The 23,916-nt window shown below is 36.9% G+C and overlaps 1 protein-coding gene across 4 annotated transcripts in view; it reads left to right on the top strand.

Annotated features, from left to right (window-relative positions):
• The window catches only part of MARCHF6 (membrane associated ring-CH-type finger 6), an 82,757-nt gene that overhangs the window by 44,324 nt on the left and 14,517 nt on the right, over window positions 1-23,916 (top strand). For all 4 annotated transcript variants that reach the window (XM_072958853.1, XM_072958852.1, XM_072958855.1 and 1 more), the window contains exons 9-22: window positions 467-499; window positions 2,633-2,684; window positions 6,418-6,476; window positions 8,142-8,222; window positions 8,482-8,550; window positions 8,631-8,705; window positions 9,538-9,672; window positions 11,507-11,626; window positions 12,382-12,482; window positions 14,978-15,115; window positions 16,408-16,612; window positions 18,514-18,583; window positions 21,324-21,505; window positions 23,154-23,288. In XM_072958853.1, the coding sequence (XP_072814954.1) occupies window positions 467-499; window positions 2,633-2,684; window positions 6,418-6,476; window positions 8,142-8,222; window positions 8,482-8,550; window positions 8,631-8,705; window positions 9,538-9,672; window positions 11,507-11,626; window positions 12,382-12,482; window positions 14,978-15,115; window positions 16,408-16,612; window positions 18,514-18,583; window positions 21,324-21,505; window positions 23,154-23,288 (1,455 nt within the window). The remainder of the gene's footprint in view (window positions 1-466; window positions 500-2,632; window positions 2,685-6,417; window positions 6,477-8,141; window positions 8,223-8,481; window positions 8,551-8,630; window positions 8,706-9,537; window positions 9,673-11,506; window positions 11,627-12,381; window positions 12,483-14,977; window positions 15,116-16,407; window positions 16,613-18,513; window positions 18,584-21,323; window positions 21,506-23,153; window positions 23,289-23,916) is intronic.

Here is a 23,916-nt window from a genome sequence, read left to right as displayed (position 1 = left end):
GGGAAAATTAAGCGATGTATTATTTGGGATGAAAATATTAAAAATACATGATGAAGATCTACTGAAGACTTTCTCTGTCTTCTGCCTTTAATACACACCTTGCTCCACATAGGGAGTGTTTAACTTGAAATTGTGGACTTTCAAAAATGAAGTGTTATTCTGATGCTTCAGTTGACAAAATAATACAGTTGTATCATGAAATCTTTACTGGCTCCATATCTAATGTAAGAATTAAACCCAAGATGGAGTTTTTTTAACTTTATAATTGTATGATTTGGAATAAAAGGAGATCCAAATTATAAAACTCCCATGAACAGAAGTTTTTCACTCTCTGAAAATGATAGACCATATTGGAAGATATTGGGTACATATTATGTTTAAAGATGTTGAAAGAAAAATGAGGTTTTTTTAATAAACAGTAAAAAATTCTGTTGCATCTTGAACTAATGCATGTTATTTATTTTAGATGCTAGGACTTGATGGATCACTAGTTTTTCTAGTAAGTAAAGCTGATCTTTTTAATAATAGAGTTGTGACTCAATTACTTGTCTTAGTGATTCGGTGATTTCAAATTTACAGTATATGCTGGCTTTTTATCCTAAAGGTCAAAATGTCCTTTGATTTTTGATTACTGATATGTAGGAGAAAGTCCATTTTGTGTATTGAAAATATTGGCAAAGCATAAAGGTAATGCTATTTAAAAAGGAAATTATTAAAAATACTTGATTTTTAGAAAAGAAAAATACAAAGTTGATGGTAGTTAAGAAAACTTGGGCTTTCTTTTAAAGTCTCACCTTGCAGTGATTCCTGAACTAGTGAAAATAGAGCAGCTCTTCAGTGTTCACAGAGAGGCCCCACTGTTTGCTGAACCTCACCTGTCCTTACCTTATTAGTAAAGAGTGCAACTGTAAGGTGAAGAATAGTTCTTCAAAGAACCTGTTCTTTAAGGAGCAATGATGCTGTTTTCAGGTTCTGGAATATAAAATGACTTGCCATTTGGGATTTTTAAGTAGCTTTGGGAATCAAGATGACTTTGGCTGCAGATAGCCAAACCCCAACTGACCAAAACAGTAACATAAGAGGAAGTCCAGAGAAAGGATGGGCTTCAGGTGTGCTTGATCCAGGGGCCCAGCAGTGTTATTGAAGACCCAGATAATTTCCTTCAATCTCCTCTGCTGTCCACAGTGTTGGCTTCCTCTTCAGGCTGGCTCTGGATGGCAGCCAGAATAGGAAGTTGAGGTTAGTAGTGTGAGGTTTTTAAGGAACATATCTGATGATAATTCATAGATTAGTGAGAATGTGATATTCGTGAGCTCCTATTCAAGGCTTGCTCACAGTCAGTGTAGGAGGTCTTACCTGTCCGTATCCTCGTGTCTGTCTTGTACTTTGTCAGTCCCTCATAGGTGAGTGATAGAGGTCGCTGAGGTAGTGGTGTTGACTCAAACCCATTCTAATTATTAGAAAAAAACCACAGGATGACTTCCTGCAGTTGTTGAACATTATTTAGCATATGCTATGTGCCAGCTCTTATGATAGTTCCTGGGAGAGTCAGAGGTGAATGAAATAGAGCACACCTGTTTTCAGAGATGCTTTGCAGTTTAGTAGAGAGAAATGAACACATAAACAAGGAACTTTAGGTAAAGACTCAGTGACAAAAAGTGTGCATAGGACACAAGAGGTGCAGAAGAGGGCTTAGTCAGGTCTTTCTTAGCAGAGGGGAGTTTGTCAGCAGGGAATTTTATAGAAGATAATTAGAGATTGAGGCACAAAAGGTGTTGGGGATAAGGACAGTTTGGGAGCCCTTAAGGCAGAGAAGCTGAAAAATTCAAGTGATAGGAGCTCACATGGTAAGGAATGTAGTATTCTTCTCTTAGACAAACTGATCACCCTTCTTGCCACTTGGATTTGTGGCATTTTGGGGGCCTGGTTACAATAATGTTTCTAAAAAGAAAATCTTACCATGTTAAGATTCATGAAAATCTTCCATCGCCCCCTTGGAAGGATCATTTAACTTGATGGTGGAGGCGAGGTGGTGGGTCTGGACCAGTGGGCTTGGATGTTCTGGTGATTGTCAGTGTGGAGCATGACAAAAGTACATGTTGGGGGGTAGTTGGGTAGGAGTCCTCTTGGAGATGATAATGCACAACTGTGTAGTTAATCAGTGGCCAAGGGGAGAGAGGGACCAGAGAAGATCAGGTGACCTTGCGGAAGAAGTGAGAGCACACTGAAAGAGGTGCTGTACAGTTTACATGAATATGTTGTTCAGAAATAGTGTGGTTTTCAAATTTTTCTTTATTTGGAATTTTTTAGTGTCATTTGACTTAAATGAAGTCTGATGATTATGAGAATCTTTGTAGTTTGTGGTGTAGAGTATTGATTTCTGAAGAGGAAATATGTATGGATTGATTTCTTTGGTTTTTTTTTTTTTCTATACATAACATTATGAACTTCGAGTTTTATTAAGTTTAGTTTTATGAGCTCTCTAATGAAAAATGAAAAGTTGGACATGATTTCTGAATGAATTCTCAAAATTATAGTGAAAGTTTCAATCTTGTAACTAAATAAATGGGTTGAATGTAAACATAAATCAAATAGGAGATGAATATGTTTTATTAATGCTCTTCTCCTTTAGGAACATGTCTTCTGGGTGGTGTCTTTAAACACACTGTTCATTCTTGTTTTTGGTAAGTGGTGTTTATGCTTTAATTTATGATATTATGGTAGAAGTTTAGTTTTCTAGGAGCCTTGTTAAAAAGATTTTATTTCATAGGAATGTGTGAAACAGTTTTAGACAGTCACCTGGTATAGTATGGCCCCAGGTATACAGTTTCTTTCCTAAGCAGCGCTGACGGCAGGTACTTACCACCTTTGCTTCTGTTGGGCATTTCTATCTCCTTTTTATAGAAGCTGATTTTACACTGACTTGAAAATATACAGTATCCCACTCCGAAATTAAATTTGTAATAATTATCTGTGTGTTCTTCCCTATGGCAGAAGATCTTGTTTTCATTTCTTAAAATCCTGACCATAGTCTTACAGAGACCTTGGCTCGGGAGCTGTCACAGAGATGGATGCAGGCTTGAGAGAAGACTGAACTTTCCGCAAGTGTAATTCCCCTCAGAACCAGCTTCCAGGAATATGGTCACTTCCAGACACTTTTCACAGCTGCAGCTGTGAGGGCTCCATTGGGAGTCATGAGAGAAAGGGTTGAAATGCAGCTGACAGGTTTTTCTGCTTAAAGGAGACTGAGGCAGGTAAACCAGCGCTTTAGAGTTCAGTTCCTGCATTTCTCAAGGTGAAGCCTGATCGAATTGGGTTACTGTTAGACTGTGCTGTGATTTATTTCTCTTAGAGAGACTTCAGGCTACAGATCGCTGTATAGGGAGGATCTTTTAGAAATCCCTTCCCTAGTGCATGTGAGTTACCCTCACCTCTGCTGAGGACAGGCGAAGATTTCCCAAGTTCCTTCTGCTAAACTCCTGGTTATTTGCTCTGTTGGAGAGCAGAAAGCGGTGTCTTCAATAGGCTGTGTGGTCAAAAAGACACTGGATAAGTACATTGAGGATGAGACAAAAAATAATTATTTTCTGAATATTTTCTATAAAAGAGCAAAAGAAATTTACATTCATCTTATTGAAACAGACTATCTTTTAAAAAAAGTTCCATTGATTCTTAATTTTCAATAGGTATTTAAGATAGTACAAATTAACAGGAAGCCCATTCTTTGTTTTTCCATGCATATGGGTATAAAAATGTGTCTGCAGGTAATTCTGCATTTATTTTCCATTATATAAAATAATTGATTTATAGAATGTGAAACCGTTTTGATCATGACCGAGTTTTCTTTGAGAGAAGAAATGATCTTTAGATTTCAGTGTTTGTTCTTACAAGAAAAACTTAATGCTGAATTAATGTCTGGAGGAACAAGTCACCTTTAAAGCATGAATTATAGAAGTAAGAACTCGTTAATACGAAGCAAATCTCAACTAAATAAATTTTTTCTAATCCAATCTCCTAAGCTTATACTATGGAAAAAATTTCACCTTAGTAAACTTACATACATTATACTTAGGATCTTTTGAAATGAAGCAGGAAGTTTTCCTCTTTTTAGGAATAGACTTTTTCTTTTAGGTGGACATAGTCCTTGGGATTAAGCAACACTCGTTTCTTTCCTACTTGGCATTGCTTTGTTGCAGTTTTCACTAGCATTTTTAGACCTTTGTGGTCATGTGCTTTGCAGCAATAAGACCTTACAATGCTGCTGTCTTCCAGTAGAAGGGAATGATCCTGAAAGACTGACCTTAATTTCAGGACGAGTATCTAGTAGTTGCTGCATAATGGACAGGAATAGATTGTTAAAATTGGTGCTTCAAGTTAATGTTTACATATATAAATAGAGTTGAATTTGAAAGTTTACCTTTCCCTGGGGCCTGCTTGAGTCATCCTGAGAGTTGGGTGTGAGAACAAAATAGGAAAAATTCTACATATTGTTTTTTCTTACCCTTAAAAAATTTCTTATGCTTTATAGTACACATAATATATTAGTAAAATAATAAATATGTGTAATTTATAAACAAATGTAAAAATATTAGGAATACCTGTTCAAAAGAAGATTTCTGCTTATAAATACTTGGTCACGAAGGTTTGGCAACCAGATCTATAGATTGATTCTGATTTTGTCTTCATGATTCTTTCTTCCCCCTTTGAATCTATACTGTTCAGTTGTTTTTGCCATAAAGGGAAGATAATTAAATCTTATTAAGAATGAATTATAATTTTATTAACATGGCAAGAAAGACTTGAGGAAAAGAGACTCTAAGAATTTTCAGTGTGAAAATTTTAAGGCTAGTTTTTAATCTAACCATAGTATCATCAAATTTTACAAAATTAACAGAATTTAATGTTACCTATCAATAGATCATATAAAAAATTCTAGATTGTCTCCTTAAATGTCATTTTATAGTTGCTTTGTTTGAATGAGGATTCAGATAAGGTCTATGCATAACTTTTGTTTTTTTTAAGTTTTGGACAAAAATTTATTAAATTACACTAAAGTCCATCTGTTTTTAAAACATAGGAGAGAACAGTCAAAAAGATTTTGAGGAAAGTGTACTGAGGGAGGCTTGCATTGCCCAGATACTGAAATTTTTTTAAGCTATAGTAATTAAAAATTTTTGTACAATTTTTAAAGGTTACTGTCCATTTACAGTTGTTACGGAATACTGGCTCTATTCCCCGTGTCATACATACAGTGCATCCTTGAGACATCTTACATCAGCAGTTTACTGTTACTTTTGGTTGTTAAGTCTTAAGTTCTCGTTGATCTAGAGTAGTCTTCTGTTTGCTCCCCTCATTTGTCCCCACCCTATTTTGCCATTGATTTGTCTAAGAGACTAGGTCAGCTGTCTCCTAAGTACCTCACTTCTGTGTTTGTCTGAATACTTCCTGATGATGTCCGCTCCCTCGCTCCTTTATCTCCATATTTCCTTTAAACTGGAAGTTACATCTGAGGGCCTGATTAGATTCAGGTGCAGTGCTTCTGGGACAGAACCTTCACTGGTCATGCTTTGCCTATTAATATGACATATGAAGAAGTGGAAGAAACCTGGTTAATCCAGCTTTATCTGTGCTTCAGGTGATGGTATCTTGAAGCTTCTGTTGTTAGATTTCATTTTTCTGTTAACTGTCAGAAAGTAATCTGTGGGAGGTGATATTTTAGTATTGTGCGAATACCTAGTGCTTCATCAGCCTTTTACTAAATCATTTTATTATCCCTTGATACTTGCCTGAAGTAATTTATTGTTTATTAGGCATTGCAAAATGGTGATTTTCAGATTCCATCATTTCTTTTTAAACAGTTATTGGCTGGCTTTTCTATAAAAAAGAGCTTGTTCTAGAACTATTTAGTTAACCTGCATTTGTTTGTTCAGAAGAAGCAGGGCAGATGTATAGTTCTTTTCCTTTAATTACTAGTTTTCAGGGTAAGGAATTGATATGCTGACTACTTCCTTTGGTAATAAAAGTAGTTTCTGTTATGTTGCTTTTTTTCCTTTTGTGTTTTTTTTTTTTTTGGCTTTCTCTTTTTTTTGTGTATTATGAACTGATGGATTTGCATGTATTCAGTGTGTTTCCATGAGTTTTGATCATTTTTTTTTAATGCTCATATCTTCTTCTCTGACTGTGAGGCCTTTTTCACAATGGTTCTTGTGTCCTTTCACCATGAACTTATTAGAGGTTGGTAACTTTTTTGTTCTCTGGTTATAGAGAGTATCATAGGTGATAGGTATATTTTTGGTGTCAGTTCTAAAATTCTCCATTTCTCCAAGAAGCCTTTATTCTTTTTAGTGGGGTGGGTAGTAGGAGTGTTTACTGTTTTGATTTTGAACTTTTCATTGAGTTTTTTTCCTCCCCTTTTAGCATTTTGCCCTTACCACATTGGTCATTTCTCCCTTGTTGGTTTGGGATTTGAAGAACATGTGAGTATAATATCTTTACAAACTTAATTACATTGATTTCCCCAAATTTGATATTTGTTGAGTAAGTTATAATGTTGTAAAGAGTTACTTCATTTTTCAGCCTGTCTTATATAAAAGAATAGTTGTCTACGCCATTTTGCTCATTTCTTTTAAACTAAAAATGGCTCAAGATGTAGTAGGAGACGTTGCTGGCTAAGGAAGATGCCCTGAATCTCATGACGCACTGCCTTCCTTACTGTTGGGCAGGCCAGAGACATATTATGGGAAAGTTTTCTTACAAGCTGATTTTTTTTTTTTAATCAACTGTACTTAAGTTAAAAAGTAAGCAACCTACCAACCAAGCCATTTAAAATATGGGCAAAAGAACTGAACAGTCATTTTTCCAAAAGAGGAAATGCAAATGGCCAACAGGAACATGAAAAGTTGCTCAACATCACTAATATCAGGAAAATGCAAATCAAAATCGCAGTGAGATATCATCTCACACATGTCAGAATGGCCATCATCAAAAAGAACACAAATAACAAATGTTGGCAAGGATATGGAGAAAAGGGAACCATTATACACTGTTCATGGAAATGTAAATTGGTGCGGCCACTATGGAAAACAATATAGAGGTTTCTCAAAAACCTAAAATAGAACCACCATATGGCCCAGCAATTCCACTCTTATAGGCTGGTTTTTGACCTGTTCTAATAGCTTGGGTGCTCCTTTCCCTTTTCCCTAGTTGTCCCATAGTGAATTTTGGAAAGTAGTGATATATGAATCGATTTTTAGAAATGTTGATCTGTGTTGGAATGATGGGCTGTGGTATTTTCTAAAGAATTTGCTTTAATTTTGACATTTTGTTGTCTTTCTGAGGTAGTTAAGTATTTGGATGGACAACTACTACTATTTTGGGGGGGTCTCCAGAAGTATTTAGTCTTTTAAGACAAGCTGACATCTGAAATATTCTGGTCAATTTGTACGTGTGAATCCTGGGAGATCACATGATCACATTCTGAAGTATTCTGAAATGCCAAAGAGACACATTCAAATGTTTAATACAACTCTCCGAATTCTCACTGGTTGAATGCAAGAACTTGAAAGGCTCAGATAAATTCTTTGATAAATTTTGACTTTCTAGACTCTCAGCACTTACAATTTGAAATTCAGGAACCAAAAAGTTAGGGAGTATTTGTCGCTATTTAAATTCTTACTTTCTGTAAGTTGGGAATGGAACACATTTGGAGAACAGGGGAAACTGAAACATGGTGGTGGGTGATAGGGTGGCTAGGATGCATCTGGCCGCTGGACCGCGTGGGCAGTTTGCAACTGCTTTCAGCGCTCAGTTTTTAGCAAGTCCACTTCAGAATAGAATAGAGTGCAGACTATTACAGCTTTTCCCTTATTTTTGTAAAATTTAATTCATTTTACTCTTATTTTTTCTTCTTGAGTAAATGTTATTTTAAAATTTTCCCTCATCTTTTTGTAATATGTAGTAGGCAGTGGGAGGTCCTGGTTTGTAGAGATGTCATCCAGAGGGGATTTATTTGGTTGTTTTTTAGTTATAAATTCCCTAGATAGTTCACTTTTAGTCTGTTTGGATTGTTTGATAAATATTGTTAAACTGGGGTATAGGCCATGTGGTAAAATTAAATTTCTTTTTCTTTTTCCTATTTCTAGGTCCAGGCATCTCATTTTGAAGGCCTAATCACAACCATAGTTGGGTATATACTTTTAGCAATAACATTGATAATTTGTCATGTATCCTTTAGTGAACCAGCTTGGTGATCAGCAATGTTATTGTTCATACCCAAGAGTTGTTCCTGTTAATGACAAAACTGTTTTTCTCCACTTATCCTTTTAGTAAAAGTTGTAGATATTTATAGTGAGGATGACAGCAGAAAAAATATGGAATAAATTAATTCTGTCTGTCAGATCATATTAAGTGTTGCCTAAATAGTCACCTGTTTCATTGTATCTTTCTTTAAATGCTCAGTTTTTCCTTGACTAGATGCTGTAGGGCTTGGCCACTCTTGTTAAATTTCATAGGTCTCGTCGCTTGCTCGGAGTCTGCTATATTGTCGTTAAGGTAATTCCTATTATGAGTTAAAACTGGAAACGATTTCTCCCCATTTGGGTGATATTGATGACCTTTATTTTTACTTGAAGGTTTCTTTGTTAGTGGTGGTAGAAATTGGAGTGTTCCCTCTCATTTGTGGCTGGTGGCTGGATATCTGTTCCCTGGTGAGTTTATTATTCATTATCATGCAATCTAATAATTTTAAAGCTTAAAAAAAGTGGGCTTTGGGATGGGTTCCTTTTAATGGAAAGTCAGTACTTGATAATAATTTGGTTTTTTTTTTTTGAGTGTATCATTGTAGAGTCTTAATATTGCTAATTTTTCTTAAGCACTTGATTTTTTTGAGGCTTTGTGAACATTTTTGATGTCAGAGTATTTTTGACTGAAACCTTTCTAATAACCAGTGGAGAATTTTCTTACTCATTTGTTCTTCTAAATTTTCTGAAGATGCCAAGACAGTATATACGTAAAAAGAATAATCTGGTAGAAAGGCTGCCTTTGTAGTAATAAATTCAACCCTCACCATTTGTTTTAACTAAGATGATCAGTCTTGAGTAAAATCTTTAATGACTGTCAGTGATAATCAGTTTTTGACTTTTCAAAAAATTTAAATGTAGGAAAGCTGCTTTTGGTTCTGAGAGAGCATTTTCTTCCATACTTTACTATAAAACTTGTCATGAATTCAGACCTGTAACCAAGAAGAGAATGTATTAACCAAAAATGGTTCTTTTTACAATAGCAATATTGGTAAAGTTCTTATTCACCAATTGCTTTATCAGTCTTGCCTCTTTAAAATTTTTAAAGTGTCATGTACATCTTTGAAATAGTATCCAACCTTATATCATTTGTATTTCTGAGATATCATGAAATGGCTTTAAGAGAATTGTAGTCCTAGAAATATCAGAACCTACATGCATAGTGATTTACTCACTTCCTAGAAGATGTTAATTCGACAGATGTAAGTGGTACAGACCTCTCTCACCTGTTCTGATTTAGGAAATGTTTGATGCTACTCTGAAAGATCGAGAATTGAGCTTTCAGTCAGCTCCAGGCACTACCATGTTTCTGCATTGGCTGGTGGGGATGGTGTATGTGTTCTACTTCGCCTCCTTCATTCTGTTACTGAGAGAGGTGAGTTCTATAGGGAAGTGTCAACACTATACGTTTATAAAAAGGACTTTTGTTTTAACCACAAGTCATGCCTTAAAGGCTGTGATGATTTCCTAACTAAATCATTTTTTCTGTTATTTTATTCTAAGAAGGAACAGGTATTGACTAGTTTGGCTCAATTGCTTTAAATAGTTTTTAGGCATTTGTCTCAAAAATTGACAAGTTTTATTCTGTTATGAGTTCAAAAGATGAGTAGATGGAGGGAAAAGATTAAAAGCTCTTGTTTTACTTGGTATATATCAGAACCATCCTCAAATACATATTCTTGGAATTTTATGTGGTGTAAGCCTGTCTTGGACTTGAAGAACATTTAATGCTGGAAATACCCAAAGGGTAGGGTTTTGCAAGATTAAATATGTAAGATGGTCTTGAAGCAGGCGCTTAGGAGTGTAGAATTACAGTGAGGGGCCTTTATGACTCTGGTTCACTTGCCAGATGGGTACTTGTGCTAATCCTGTTTTCAGAATAGAGTCCTTACTGATTTGAAGACAGTGAAAGCAGGGTCAGTATTTGACTAGTATACATCTCATGCTTACTCATTCTGGTGCAAAAGCAAGTATAAAACTTGAGTAATTCTGCTAAGTGTACTTGCTGGTGTGCATTCTTTCCTTAAATATTACTGCATGCTCACTCCGTGGCAGACACTGTGCTGTATGCTGAGGTGACAGTGGGAAACAAAGATACAGTTCTCATTCTCCTTGATTTTACATCCTGGGAAAGAATTGCAGCCATAGGACAGGTCTGCTTACTCCTGAGAGTGGTAATGGAACCGTGCAGGGCCTAAAGGAGTGGGCCGACGCGAGTCCAGTGTGGACAGAATACAGAAGCACAAAGGCTCAATGCTGTTCTTGGTGAACTTTGCTGTTCGGGAGATTTGAGGGGTTGGAGATGGGGCTGGGGGCCAGAATGTTCTCTTGAATCATATAGTGTAAATTCAGTAAGTTCTACTTGCAAATAAAGTTTGCAAACCTTGTTTTGAAACTAGTGATTAAGACTAAATTAATCTGTTTTTAAATTATAATTATATATGACCACTAAATTACATTGTTCAGTGATAACATTTTATACTGAGTTTTTTCGTTTTATAGTGTAGTGTGTTTTTGTTGATAACAGAATCCTGACATTTTGGAGTTAGGTGGAACCTTAGAGGTCATGTATTGTATAACCCCTTTGTTTGGAAGATGGAGTGAGAGAGTTCGGGTAGATGAGATGCTTTACACAGGGCAACTCAGTGAGTTTGGACCGCCCAGAATAATCCCCAGACTCATTCATTGCCCCATTACCCACAGCCTCTAGGGTTGATGATTTCTCCTGAGCGACGAGAAAAAGAAGTAGGTAGTAAAATGAAGATACTGAGAAGCTGAAGGGTTTCTTAATTAAGATAACCCTTCTTGGGAAGTTTGAGAGTGAAATCACATCTTCTGCTTAGAACATTTATAAATTGCAGCCTAATCCTTTCCAGATCGTACAATATATAGAGATAATTTTTATAAAAATATTTGTTTTTCATCTTGGAGATCTAGATTTCTTGATAGATTATATACTTAAATTTTTTTTCTTTGAGTGATTAAAAACATTAATGGACATCAAACATGGGATATTTTCATAAAGATTCTGATTCATAAAGTTCTGGTTAGGAACTTCTTTTCCCAGGAATGCTATGTGAATTTTGTAGGGCCCATTTTATAAGATGCCGTAATAATTTTAAGAGCTTATTTTTCTGTTAATGTTTTAGCTCATATACACAGCCTGAAGACATTGGTGAGTATTTATAGCATTTAAAATATATTTGCAGGTACTTCGACCTGGTGTCTTGTGGTTTCTAAGGAATTTGAATGATCCAGATTTTAATCCAGTACAAGAAATGATTCACTTGCCTATTTATAGGCATCTCCGAAGATTCATTTTGTCAGTGGTAAGCATAACTTTTATTGTTTTTGAAGTAAAATGATTTTTCGTTTTTTTTTTTTTTTTTCAGTCTTGGGCACTGGTAGTGTGGACTGAATAATTTAGGTTTATCTAAACCTTTGGAAGTTGGTTATCAAGTAGCTGTTTTAATTGGTTACTTTGATTTAAAAAAAAATGTTAGTAACCAAAAATGCCTTCTGGTTCTTTACTAGTATAATTGATTGTCAAATTACGGGTTTCTGAATTACCTTTAATTTACATTGAAGCAGTGGAAACCTGTTAATAGCTTTTAAATTAAACTCTTAACAGAAGCATCTCAAAGTTTCTTCCCTGCCTGGAAGACGAAATTGCCTAGTTAAATCTAAGTTTTTCCAAAATAAAATTCTAAAAGCAGTATTGTGTGCCCTTTAGAAGCTTTTGTAGCCATTAATATGGCTCATGTCTTATACTTGTTACAGGTGGTTTATTGCATTGCAGATAATTCTGATCCTTCATTGTGAGTTTCTAACTCTCTCCTCACATACCATGCAGTGATTATCCTTTGTGGCTCCTCTTTGAGCCCTTCTGTCCTTTGAGAGAGAGAGGGAGCAGCAGTGTCCCAGAAATGCCGTCTTTACATAGAGTGACCCAAGTACAGTGTTGGGTGAGGACCCTTGGTGCCTGGGTGCATATAGATACGGATTGTGTATCGAGTGTGTTGGGAAGTCAGCCTGTCTCATGGGAGTGATTTATAGTGATGCCATGCCCATTTTCTTACTGCAGATCGTCTTTGGCTCCATTGTCCTGCTGATGCTTTGGCTACCTATACGGATAATTAAGAGTCTGCTGCCTAATTTTCTTCCATACAATGTCATGCTTTATAGGTAAGTTTTTAAAATTCAAAAGCTTTACCAATTTAACTCTGTTACGGATTTGGTATTCAGAGCACATACATTTAAAACATTCATTTCTTACAGATATTAGAAATCATCTGATAACTAAATTTTGCTATGTTCTGAATCACATAAACATTAGTTTAGCAGTTTTATTTTCCAAAGGAAGATTTATTTTTTGCAAACAAAGTGTGCCCTTGCTTATTAGCATTGAAATGTTTAACGTACCTAATAAGAGTGTGTTGGTCGCGTCATCTTTAAATGAGAAGCACATCATTAGTAATGCAGCCGTAGTTACGCATTTAGTTATAGATTAAAATTAGGATGTAAGGCTTATAAATGGACAGTCTTTTTTTTTAATTTAAATCTCACATCACTTGGAAACAGTCTCTTTCACTCCTCCCATTCTCCCTTTTTCAGAGATTTGCATCATCCCTTCAGTCACCAAATATACCGGAGAATTAGATTTCTTCCTCAAATTTACTTGTAATTAGTCTTTAAATCTTGTCAGTTGTAATTCTTTATGATCTCTTTATCTATTCCAACTTGATTTACTACTTAATAACTTAGTTTAGGCCTTCCTCTTGTTCTTTATTTATGATCCATCCTTAACACACCTGTCTCTTCCTTCATAATGTACACGGTAATACTGGGTCATCTAGAATGATACACGAGGCTGGCATAGTCTCACACTGCCTTCCGAGCTCCTTATCTTGCGTTGTCAGACTTTGAGTTCTGCTCTCCAGCCATGCTCAGCTTCCACTGAGGCTCCCCGTAAATGCCTGGCTGTTCCTGGGCTTTCCCTCTTTGTTTGGAATGACCGTCTTCCCTTGTTTGCCTGGCATGCTTTGCTGCCTTTCCTCAAAATCCAAACTGAGGTTTTATTCTTTGAATTTTTCCTTAACTAGAGTAAGTCATTCCTCCTTCCTTATGTATTTGGGTCGTCATAGAACCAGGAAGCATAGTTTCCGGCTTTATTTGTTGTTGAAATAGACCCATTTTGGTAGTCAGTTATACCTAGGAGTCTAGCAAAGTATAGCAGTGTTTCATCCGTTCTTTCATTGAGCAAAACTGAGGGCCCGTTATCCACCAGGCACTTTTCTCTGTACTAGGGATATAACGATGAACAGAGCAGAAGCAAGAAAAAATCTCTGCACTTGTGCTTATATTTCAGTAGGGGAGACAACCAATAAAACATAAAATATATAGTATGTCAGAGGGTCATAAGTGCTGTGGGGAAAAATGAAACAAAGAAGTGACTGGTGAGGACCTGAGGAGGTGACAGTTGAGAAAGGCCCTGAAGGAGGTGATGAGGGAGTGAACCATGTGGGTCCCTGAAGGGAGAGCTTCCTTGCAGGGGGTTGGGCATCAAGGTCAGTTTGAAGAGCAGCAGGGAGGCCAGTTTGGCTGCAGTAGAAGGAGGAAGGAAGTAGTCGGCTGTGAGGTTGGAGAGGTCATGGAAAGCCAGGTCCTAGAGAACTTTGGGAGCCATTGTAAGCACTTTGGCTTTAACTTGAATGATGTAGGAGGATCTTGGGAAGGTTAGTGCAGAGGAGTGATTTGACCTAGGTTTAACAGAGATCGCTCCAGGTGCTGTGATGAGAAGAGACTAGGTTAGGATGGCCAGGGCAGAAGCAGGACACCAGCTGGGAGGATAACGCAACCATCCTGGTGGGAGGTGAGGGTGGCTGAGATGAAGGAAGTAGTAGTGGAGGTAATGAGAAGTGGTTAGATTAGGGTATTGTTAGGGTAGTCACTAGGGTTCTCTGGCTGTTTGAATATGGGGTGAAAAAAGGTAGTCAAGGATCTAAGCTTCTGTCTTGAGCACCTGGAAGGATGGAGTTGCCATTTACTAAGATGAGTTTTGTGGAGGAGCAGGATTTAAGGGGAAGAGTGGGAATTTGATATTGAACATGACCAATTTAAGATGTCTCATTTCTGCATGAAACATTGAGTTGGCGTTTTGGATATATAAGTTAGGAACTAGGAAAGGTGTCTGAATAGTACACAGAAATTTACAGAAAGGTGCTGTTTTAAGCCACAGGAGGATGCATTCATCCAGAGGGCACATGTAGATAATAGGGAGAGAGGACAGAACATGAACCCTTTATTGTTTCCAGGTCGGGCGGGGACTTGAAGAGGAACCAGCAGGTCTTGGAAAGGTGTTCAAGAAGAAAGTGTTTTGAGGAGCAAGGAGTGACCAGTTGTGTAATATAGCAAGTTAGGTGAAGACCAAGACCTAACTTTTGGATTTAAACAACATGAAGGTCGTGGCAACCCTTTTTGGGAACAGTTCGGGTGGTGGTTGAGAAGGAAGCCTTGCTAGCTTCAGGAGAGATTGGACGTGAGGTGATGAAGACAGTGAGTTCATTCCACTCTTTAAGGAGTTTTGCTGTCATTCCATTGGGTGTTTAGTTAATATGATAACAATTATAATGGAAAATTGAATTCATACTGTGAATTACGGCTTTTTGTAATTGTTTCAGTGATGCTCCAGTGAGTGAACTGTCCCTTGAGCTGCTTCTCCTTCAGGTGGTCTTACCAGCATTACTTGAACAGGGACACACGCGGCAGTGGCTGAAGGGGCTTGTGCGAGCGTGGACTGTCACTGCTGGATACTTGCTGTAAGTACAGGCAGATGACTTGTAGGCGTGGCGTATGTGTCAGTTTAATAACTTTCCTGAAAAAGTGTGTCCCATGCCCTGCCAGAAAAAGTTAATTTTAATAAGAGAGTTTAATATCTACAGGTATGTATAATATTCATTTATAAAAGCTTTAAACTTTTCTAATTTTTTAAATTCTTTTGTATCCTTTTATGGAGAATATATGCATGTTTACCTTTCTATAGAGGGTTTGCTGCTGGCCTAGGTTCTTTCACTTCATTACACAAGGTAAAAATAAAATACTTTTTAGTGCATTAAAAACAAGCCAAGTTACCTTTATTTTAGAAGTCCTGACCTGGTAAAAGAGCTCTTCTCAGATTTGGTTTCCTAGTCACTTAGCCAGCATGTTGCATTTATTTTTTTCAGGCTTTATATATTCCATGTTTATTTAGAAGTTGAATCTTGGTAGTTTAAACATTTTTTTCAGAAAATACGTGACATCTTGTAGATTCCTTAATGTGAAGTACAGGCATACTTTGTTTCATTTTGCTTCACAGATACTGCATTTTTTTATAAATTGAAGGTTTGTGGTAACCCTGCATTGTCAGATGATGATTTGCATTTTTTAACAATAAAGTCTGTTTAAATTAAGGCGCGTACATTTTTTTTAACACATAATGCTATTGCACACTTAATAGATTACAGTATAGTGTAAACATAACTTTTATATGCACTCGGGAACCAAAAAAGTGATCATTTTACTACAATATTTGCTTTATTGCAGTGATCTGGAACTGAGCCCACAGTATCTCTGAGAGATGTCTGTATGCATCTGGTTGTGCTTGATTGAGCACTTAGCCTTCTCTGACCACCCTGTGCCCTACCATGAGCCACCTTCTTCCCCGTCTCATTTTTGCTTCAACTGATTTGTGGCTTGGATGTGTTGGTTGAGCTGCATGTCACAGCAGACACAGCGGTCATCTACAGAAAAGAGAAGGAATATTTTCCCCCTAAAATTCTTCACATAGAGTATCTTGTACATTTTTTTTTTCAGTTTTTGATTTCTTCTCAGATATTGGCTGAAGAAAACATAAAATTGAGGGGTATTCTGAATGTTAATTACCATTAAACTTGGGAAGATTTTATTAAAAGCAAGCACCAGCATTTAGAGTAGATCGAGGTAGTGGTGCTGTATATGGATTCTACTTGGACATCTTCTACCCTAAGTAATAATTACCAAGAAAGTAAGTCTGATATCTGCTGCTTTATTCTGATCTGAGGTGAGAATTTTCACTGATGCAATTTTTACGCAGGGATCTTCATTCCTATTTGTTGGGAGACCAGGAAGAAAATGAGAACAGTGCGAACCAACAAGTTAACAACAACCAGCATGCTCGAAATAACAACGCAATTCCCGTGGTGGGGGAAGGCCTGCACGCAGCCCACCAAGCCATACTCCAGCAGGGCGGGCCTGTCGGCTTTCAGCCTTACCGCCGGCCTTTACATTTTCCACTCAGGGTAGGTACTGTACAGACTTACCAGAAGTCGAGTCAGAGTTCTGCTGAGAAGTTTTGCTGCTGTTACTGGTGCTGTTGGTATGTAGTTCTCTTTGAGACATACCTCATAGTCCTGATAAGATCCCAGATTTCAGTCCTCTCATTGTGCAGCATAGACTGTAAATGTCAGATAAGTTTATCAGATTTCAGAGGTGGGCCATGGAGTTGGGATTCCATGTGCTGTAGCTCTCTGCTGTTTGAAAGGAACAACATGGAAGACCCTAGATCAAGTGAGATACTGACATTCTTCATTCATTTCAACTGTGTCAGGAACTTGAATGGGCTTTTTAGTGCTTTTCTCTCTTCAATCCTTATAGTGTTAATCCCAGTACTGCAAGATACGAGCACTAATCTCTTGTTTCCATCTGATAAAACTGAAGACCAGATTGATTAAGGAAGTACCTGCCTCAGTAAGACTTTCCCCCCAGACTCCTCCGGAACTGTTCCTGTCAAGGGTCACCAGTGACCTTCATGGTATCAAATTCGATGGTCAGGTCTTGGTCCTCACCTCACTTGCTATATTAATAGCACATAGTATGATTGGTCACTCCTTGCCCTACAAAACATTTTTTTCAAAGTCATTTAGGAATCTTCATGGAGGAGTTGTTAACTTTAAGTCTTTAAAGTTAAGAGGTCAGGCAGATTTTTAAAAAAGGAAAGTGGGAAGGGCATTCCAGGCCTGTGTCAGGACCGAGGCGGTTTAGACATAGGGGTGGAATTGCAGGGGAGTGAATGTGTCCAGAGGGGCGGGATACGCAGGCAAGCTGAGAGAGATGGGGAGGGGGCCGTCAGAGATGAGGGGAACTCTGAGAGATGAGGCTCTTGGATCAGCAAAGGTTATTTTCTAAGCAAAAGGTACTTTCTGGTCCAGGTTAGAGAGAAAATCACTAAGGGGTTTCTTGGGCAGGGAAAGCTGGCGAAGGCTCCAGGCCCCTCTTGGAGTGCTGCCATCTGTCCTTTTCAGTCTTCCTGCTGGAGCTCGGCTCTCTGGGGTTTGTTCAGGTAGAGGCAGGCAGCAGTCTCTGCCTTTCTGTCCAGGGTAGCTGCTTCTCTCTTGTCTCTGTGTGTTTCCTTTTTATCTGCAGTTCTCAATATTGGAGCCACCAGCTACAGCTGCATGTAGCTGTTTACATGTAAACTTAATTAAAAATAAACACAGTTTATAACGGTGTGGAGTGATGTGTTGATTACCTCAGTGGTGGGAATCCCTTCATAGTGTCTGTGTGTATCAGATCATATGATACACTTTAAGTACATTACAATTTATATTTTTAAGTCTATATACAATTTTATATACCTCAGTAAAGCCGAAAAAAGAAAAAGTACGTTCCTGGTAGACAACACACATTCAAAGTAAATACAGTTTAACATTCCTTTACTCATACACACTGACCCCATGTTAAGTGCTCAGTGGCCGCATGTGCAGGTGGCTCCTGTGTCAGGCGGTGTGGGTGTAGACATCACAGAAAGTTCTAATCGGACAGTACTGCTAGAAAATAAGTCCTCATTTTGTGAGAAGTTAATTTTGTGAATTTGATTTAAAAAGTGAATATTTTTAGTTTTAATAAATAATGAGGGAAAATTTAAGCTGATTATGTTTTATTGTTGTGTTCTCTGATTTAAAATATATTTGTTACTTGCTGATGCATCGATTATATGGAAGTGGACACTTAATTTTCTTTTGACCAAAATTACGGGTAATTTTACCTATAATAAAAATTTCCTTTTTGTGTAAAATGGAAGGATTTCAAATAGAGGCAGTTTCTTTTTACTGGGAGGATAGTGTTGATCCTTTGAGGGGTGTCATGAAACGCACTGAGCACATGTGAACACTGTTTATGACTCTTATGTTTTGCCTTGCAGATATTTTTGTTGATTGTCTTCATGTGTATAACCTTACTGATCGCCAGCCTCATCTGCCTTACTCTACCAGGTATGAGCTTATGCTAGCTCTCTGCTAATGACATCATGAAAAGATGCTTTGTTTTAAAAGGTGTATCTTGCTGAGATGTGATCTTTAATCAAATATAAATTTGAAGTAGTTTTCCCCTCATTTCTTTATTGACTATGGGGTGTTGTTCTGTGTAGGGCTCTCCATCTCATTGGACTCATTTGCATTGGAGCAGAGGGGGACAGAGTCAAGATACAATTTATGATTCATTTTTGGAAGTAGAGTATTCATGGTCACTCAGTTTTTTATGGACATTGTCTTATTGCAGTATGGGTTCTCAAAAAGTCTTCTCTGTGGCTTAAGTCATTTTTTCAAACCAGTGTTTTGATGTTAATTATGTTTGCCTCATTATGTAATTATCTTTTCAATACACTGCGTGTTGTTGCTAGAGACCCTTATGAAGCCAGACTGTTCCCTTTGTCACCTAGTAATTATAAATCTGTAAATCTGTAAATTTTAGCTAAATAGCATTTCTTCATCTAACAAGTAAGACGCTACGGATGAATTTAGTGGCTTACCATCTTCTGTAGAGCTCAGGGGTAAATGGAGGTGGAGTCCAAAGCCAGTGACAGAGTGGTAGACACAGCTGTCCCTCCTCTCCCAGTTAGTGTTTATAGCAAAAGGTAATTTTCAGGTCTTAGCGGCATGTAAATGTATATTGAGTTAGTGTCTTGATTATAGCACTAACTCATACAACTTTATAAATCAAATTTATATTAAATACTTGAGTTTTCCCATGCAGGCTAAGATTGAGGAGGATCAGCTAGTCAATTTAATTTCAAGTAATTAAAAAAAAGAATACTTTCTAATTGATAAGAATTGTGATTTCCCTTAAACTGGTAAAAATAAAGTTTGTTTTTTTTTTCTATTTCTGCACAGTTATTTTTGACCTTTAGAACTTCGCTCTTAAGTTCACTACTCACATCTCAGCTCTTAAAATGACAAAGTCTAGTTAAACTCTTGGGTGCTGTGTGGTAAATGGATTGCTGAGAAAACTTAGTTTTTGAACTTTGGACAGCTTTATATTTGTGGTTTTTATGTTCTATTTTCATGTTTTCTTCATGAAATATTAAATAGTTAAGAAAAGAAGGAAACCTAGTTTTAGTACTTGAATTTGGCAATATAACTACTTTAATTTCATTGGTGCGTAAGTAACTATTTCCCTCTTACTCCTGTCCCACCATCTAGTGGAAAGAATGCAGTTACGTTTAACCGTAGGAATGCTTCTTGTCAGACACACACAAGGTGGTGAGGCTGCTTTTCCCCCCATAGGTTACTGTCCTGTATCTACATTTTAACTGATTTAAGTTTCTACAGACTGGAAACTAACCTGTCCTCTCAGACACACTTTTGATCAGAAGTATGTGAAGCATAGAATAAAAAATGGCCTTTACATTTTTTAAAAACTGGCCAACCAACAACAACAAAACAACCTTGAAGTAGAAATATATATATAGAACAGAAGGCATTTCTACAGAAGTATCAGGGATACTTTAGTATCTTTAAATGAACATGCATATGTGTTTATTTCATGTAACATTTATATGTATTTGTAAAAATGAGTTATCTTCACTCGAAAACTGGTTTGTAAGGTTGTGGAACACTCTGTGGTTATCAGCATTATGGCTCATAAGACTTGACTGTTACAAGACTTGACTGTTGGTTTGGCTTGGTTGGAGGCAGTGTGGGTCAGTGGTCAAGAGCATGAGCTTTGTCATTTTGACATGAAGTCAAATTCAGCTTCCACCCTTGTGTGACCTTGGTTGGGCAAGGTTCTGTTGCTGCGCTTTGGTTTTTTAGTCTTCAAAATGGAAATAGTTGCTACTTGCAGGGTTGTTGGGAGGATAAATAAGAAAAATGTATGAAAAATGCTTGGCACAGCATTTTAGGTATTCAAAAATAACAGACTGTATTAGGGAGAAATCAGTCCATAGAAAAATACACTGGAAATTTGGGTCTTGCTCTTCTGTGCAGCCTTAGTAAGAGGTAGCCATGTAAAGAAAGTTACTATATAGATGATTTTGCCTGATAGATTTTTGTGGGTACATTGTAGAATTTATTTATAACTCTGTGTGAGGCTGTCCTTTAGACAACTTTTACATGTTTCCCAAGTTTCAGTATATTTAGATCTTAATTTTTTCCTAAGGAAATTAATAGGATATTCTTTGTTATTGAACTTTGTTGTGCCCAGTTACTAAAATAAGCTTAGCTTTTTTATCTTGATGAATGAGCCAGTGTAAGGAAAGTTACTGTAAATTATTTGTAATGTTCCTAAACATTAAAAATATTGACAGCACAAATAATAGGAAATAAATTATCCATTTTTGTCCTATTATGTGTATAATGATACCATTTAATGAGACAAACAGCAAAAACATCCTCCTCAGGCTTTTTCAGTCCCCAGACAACAAGCAGTTGGCCTGGCAAGTCGGAGCACACATCACAGGAGAGCTTGTCCCCATTGACTTACTGTGGTTTGCTTGTGTCTCAAATGACTGCATTCTTTAGAGTTTGGGGGGTTTTGTTTTTGTTTGTTTGCTTTTTTTTTTAACATTTTTTAATGTTTGTTTGCTTTTAATGAAGACACTGACATATCAAAATGTGGTATCTTTCTACTGATCGCTTAAAATGATTGAAAATACTGATCGTACAATATTGACACCAGGATTAGAGTTCTCTTTACATGACCACATGTCTCATTTATCAGCCTTTCTATTTTCAGTATTTGCTGGCCGTTGGTTAATGTCATTTTGGACGGGGACTGCCAAAATCCATGAGCTCTACACAGCTGCTTGTGGTCTGTACGTTTGCTGGCTAACCATCCGGGCGGTAACGGTGCTGGTGGCATGGATGCCACAGGGACGCAGAGTGATCTTCCAGAAGGTTAAGGAGTGGTCCCTCATGGTAGGTTTTTCTAATAAAGACTGACCTTGTCTGACAGGAGTAGTAAATAGTTTCCCGGTAACTTTGAATCTTCTCACTTTTGTTTCTTCACTTTGTTGATAGTGTCAAGAGAGTTGATTTTTTGAATTAAGAAGAGTGTTCCTTTAAGACAGTAGTTTTCAGGTTCATCCTGAGAAACATAGTCAGATGTATTTGAGGGTTAAAAGAGAATCATGCTTTTAAGTGATCCAGTAAGGTTCTTGAGTAATAATGTAATTAGAAAGCTTATTTTGGAGATGTTTTACATTTTTAAGGAATAAGATGTTTTGTAGAATTTAAAGTCAATTTGTTTAAGTAGAAATTTCCTTTCATGACATTTTTTTCCCTAAAATCTGATTAAAAATTTTTTTTAAATACATAAAATCTTGACTTCAGAATTGAGTCGATGTTTTTCATATAAATGGAATTCCTTTAATTATAGTTTGTTGCTAATTCAAGAGTGTCTTGCCTAATGTGAAAGTGTAGTAAGTAGTGGAAATTACTACTCTCAATAAAGAACTCAGTTGCCACAAAGGTGGGGGAAAAACGTCCCTGGACGTTGATTGTCCAAGTATGGCAGTTTATTGATTGTAATGTTGGCTGTGTCTGATAAGCATGTTTAGGTAACTGCTTATGCCTTTTCATTTGTATAATCAACTCTAGTTTTGTGTCTGAATTTATATTTTGATTTCATTGAAAGTTTAATATCCATTTAATATTAGTGTTGAAAGAAAAACAAAAGATTCATTGTATATTAAGAATGGAGGGGTTTAATTGCTGTGTAATCCATAAGATAATGAGACACTTAACTATATTTAAAATGCAGAAACTGGCTAATACCAGCTTTCATTTGATATTCTTCCATATTATATTGCCTTGTAAATAAGTAAGTACTGCATCTTAACACCATTTTAGTCTCTTGCTGTTGAAACAAATGTACTCACTAAGGCTGCCTTAAGACAAAGGGACATCAAGGCCACTCTGAAGACTGGCTCTTGAATAGTATTCTTCTTTTCTCCTGTGTCTACTTTATTTTCATTTTGTCACTCTGTCCAGATTCTAGAGCTGTGCCAGTAGAGTAGCCATGTGGCTAATGGCTACCATATTGCATAATACAGATAAAAAGGACATTTCTATCATCAGTGAGTTCTGTTGGACTGCACTGTTCTCAGGATCAACTTAGTTAATTACTTTTAACTAGGGTTATGTACAGCCCTTCCACTATTCCAGTCCGTCTCAGGGGTCACAGGCCAGCCTGTGGGTGGGCCACCATTGGGTCAGGGGCCTGGGACAATCAGTAGCTTTTCTTGGACAGACAAAAGCTTCTTTCTGAGAATGAGATTGAGAAAAACAGCACAGCCACCTGGTTAATATATGTCATAAAATGAATTTCCTATAATTTTGTAGCAACAATGCATAATAATTTCATGTTTTTGTCATAGCTAGAGTTTTTATAGTTATGCATTCAAATTTCATTTAAACATGTAACATAAAATGTCAGTTGTTTAAGGGTAATGTATTTGTTCCGTTAGGCATCAGGTCAAAGAAGAATAAATCTCCATATGAGATAAAAAGTTTGGCTAAAAGTCGGACAGACTTTCTAATGACGTGGCCTTTTGTTTCCTGATAGATAATGAAGACTTTGATTGTTGCGGTGCTGCTGGCTGGGGTTGTCCCGCTTCTCCTGGGGCTGCTGTTTGAGCTGGTTATTGTTGCTCCCCTGAGGGTCCCCTTGGATCAGACTCCTCTTTTTTACCCGTGGCAGGTAAGTGTGTGTCTCATGGTATTTCTTTATGTATTTGGAATCAGAAAAATCCTTAATTTTTTAAAGTGATTTCAAGAGGGTTGTTTAGAAGGACTCCTTAATTTTTTCTATTCTAGGAGCCCTTGTAAAATCAGTTAGATAATGGATTTTAATCTATTGCTTTCAAAATAATGCATATAACTCCTTTAAAAGACCTTACTTTATAGGATGTCACTATTTATTTAGGCTTCACCAGTATTTAAAGATACAAACTAATGTGTTGATCTTTTCACCTTTAGTTAGGGTGAGATATCTTGTTCCTTTTGGCTTTGAGACTTTAAGCAGTAACTTACTTTTTGGGTAGTTACAGAATGTTTTCCCACAAAATCACAGACTTATTAAAAAGAACATTCTGAGGGAACCTATGCAGGTCACAACCAACGACCGAAAGTTCATGGAAAAGGAAATTTAACTTTTTTGTAGTGCTTAGAGCCTGAGGTTAACGTTATAGACCTTGGGTTTTTAAGAGGTGTTAGGGAAAAGACGTAGGTATTAACTTCAATCATTCAAAGGCTTTTCAGCCTGTTTAAAAAATTTCCCCTTAGTGTATTATGAATTTTCCAGAAATGAAAATTACCCTCTACTTTCC

This window comes from Vicugna pacos, chromosome 3, assembly GCF_048564905.1.
Source record: "Vicugna pacos chromosome 3, VicPac4, whole genome shotgun sequence".
NCBI classification, from domain to species: Eukaryota; Metazoa; Chordata; class Mammalia; order Artiodactyla; family Camelidae; genus Vicugna; species Vicugna pacos.
The sequence above is the reverse complement of the archived record's forward strand: the minus strand, read 5'-3'. Positions and strand labels throughout refer to the sequence as shown.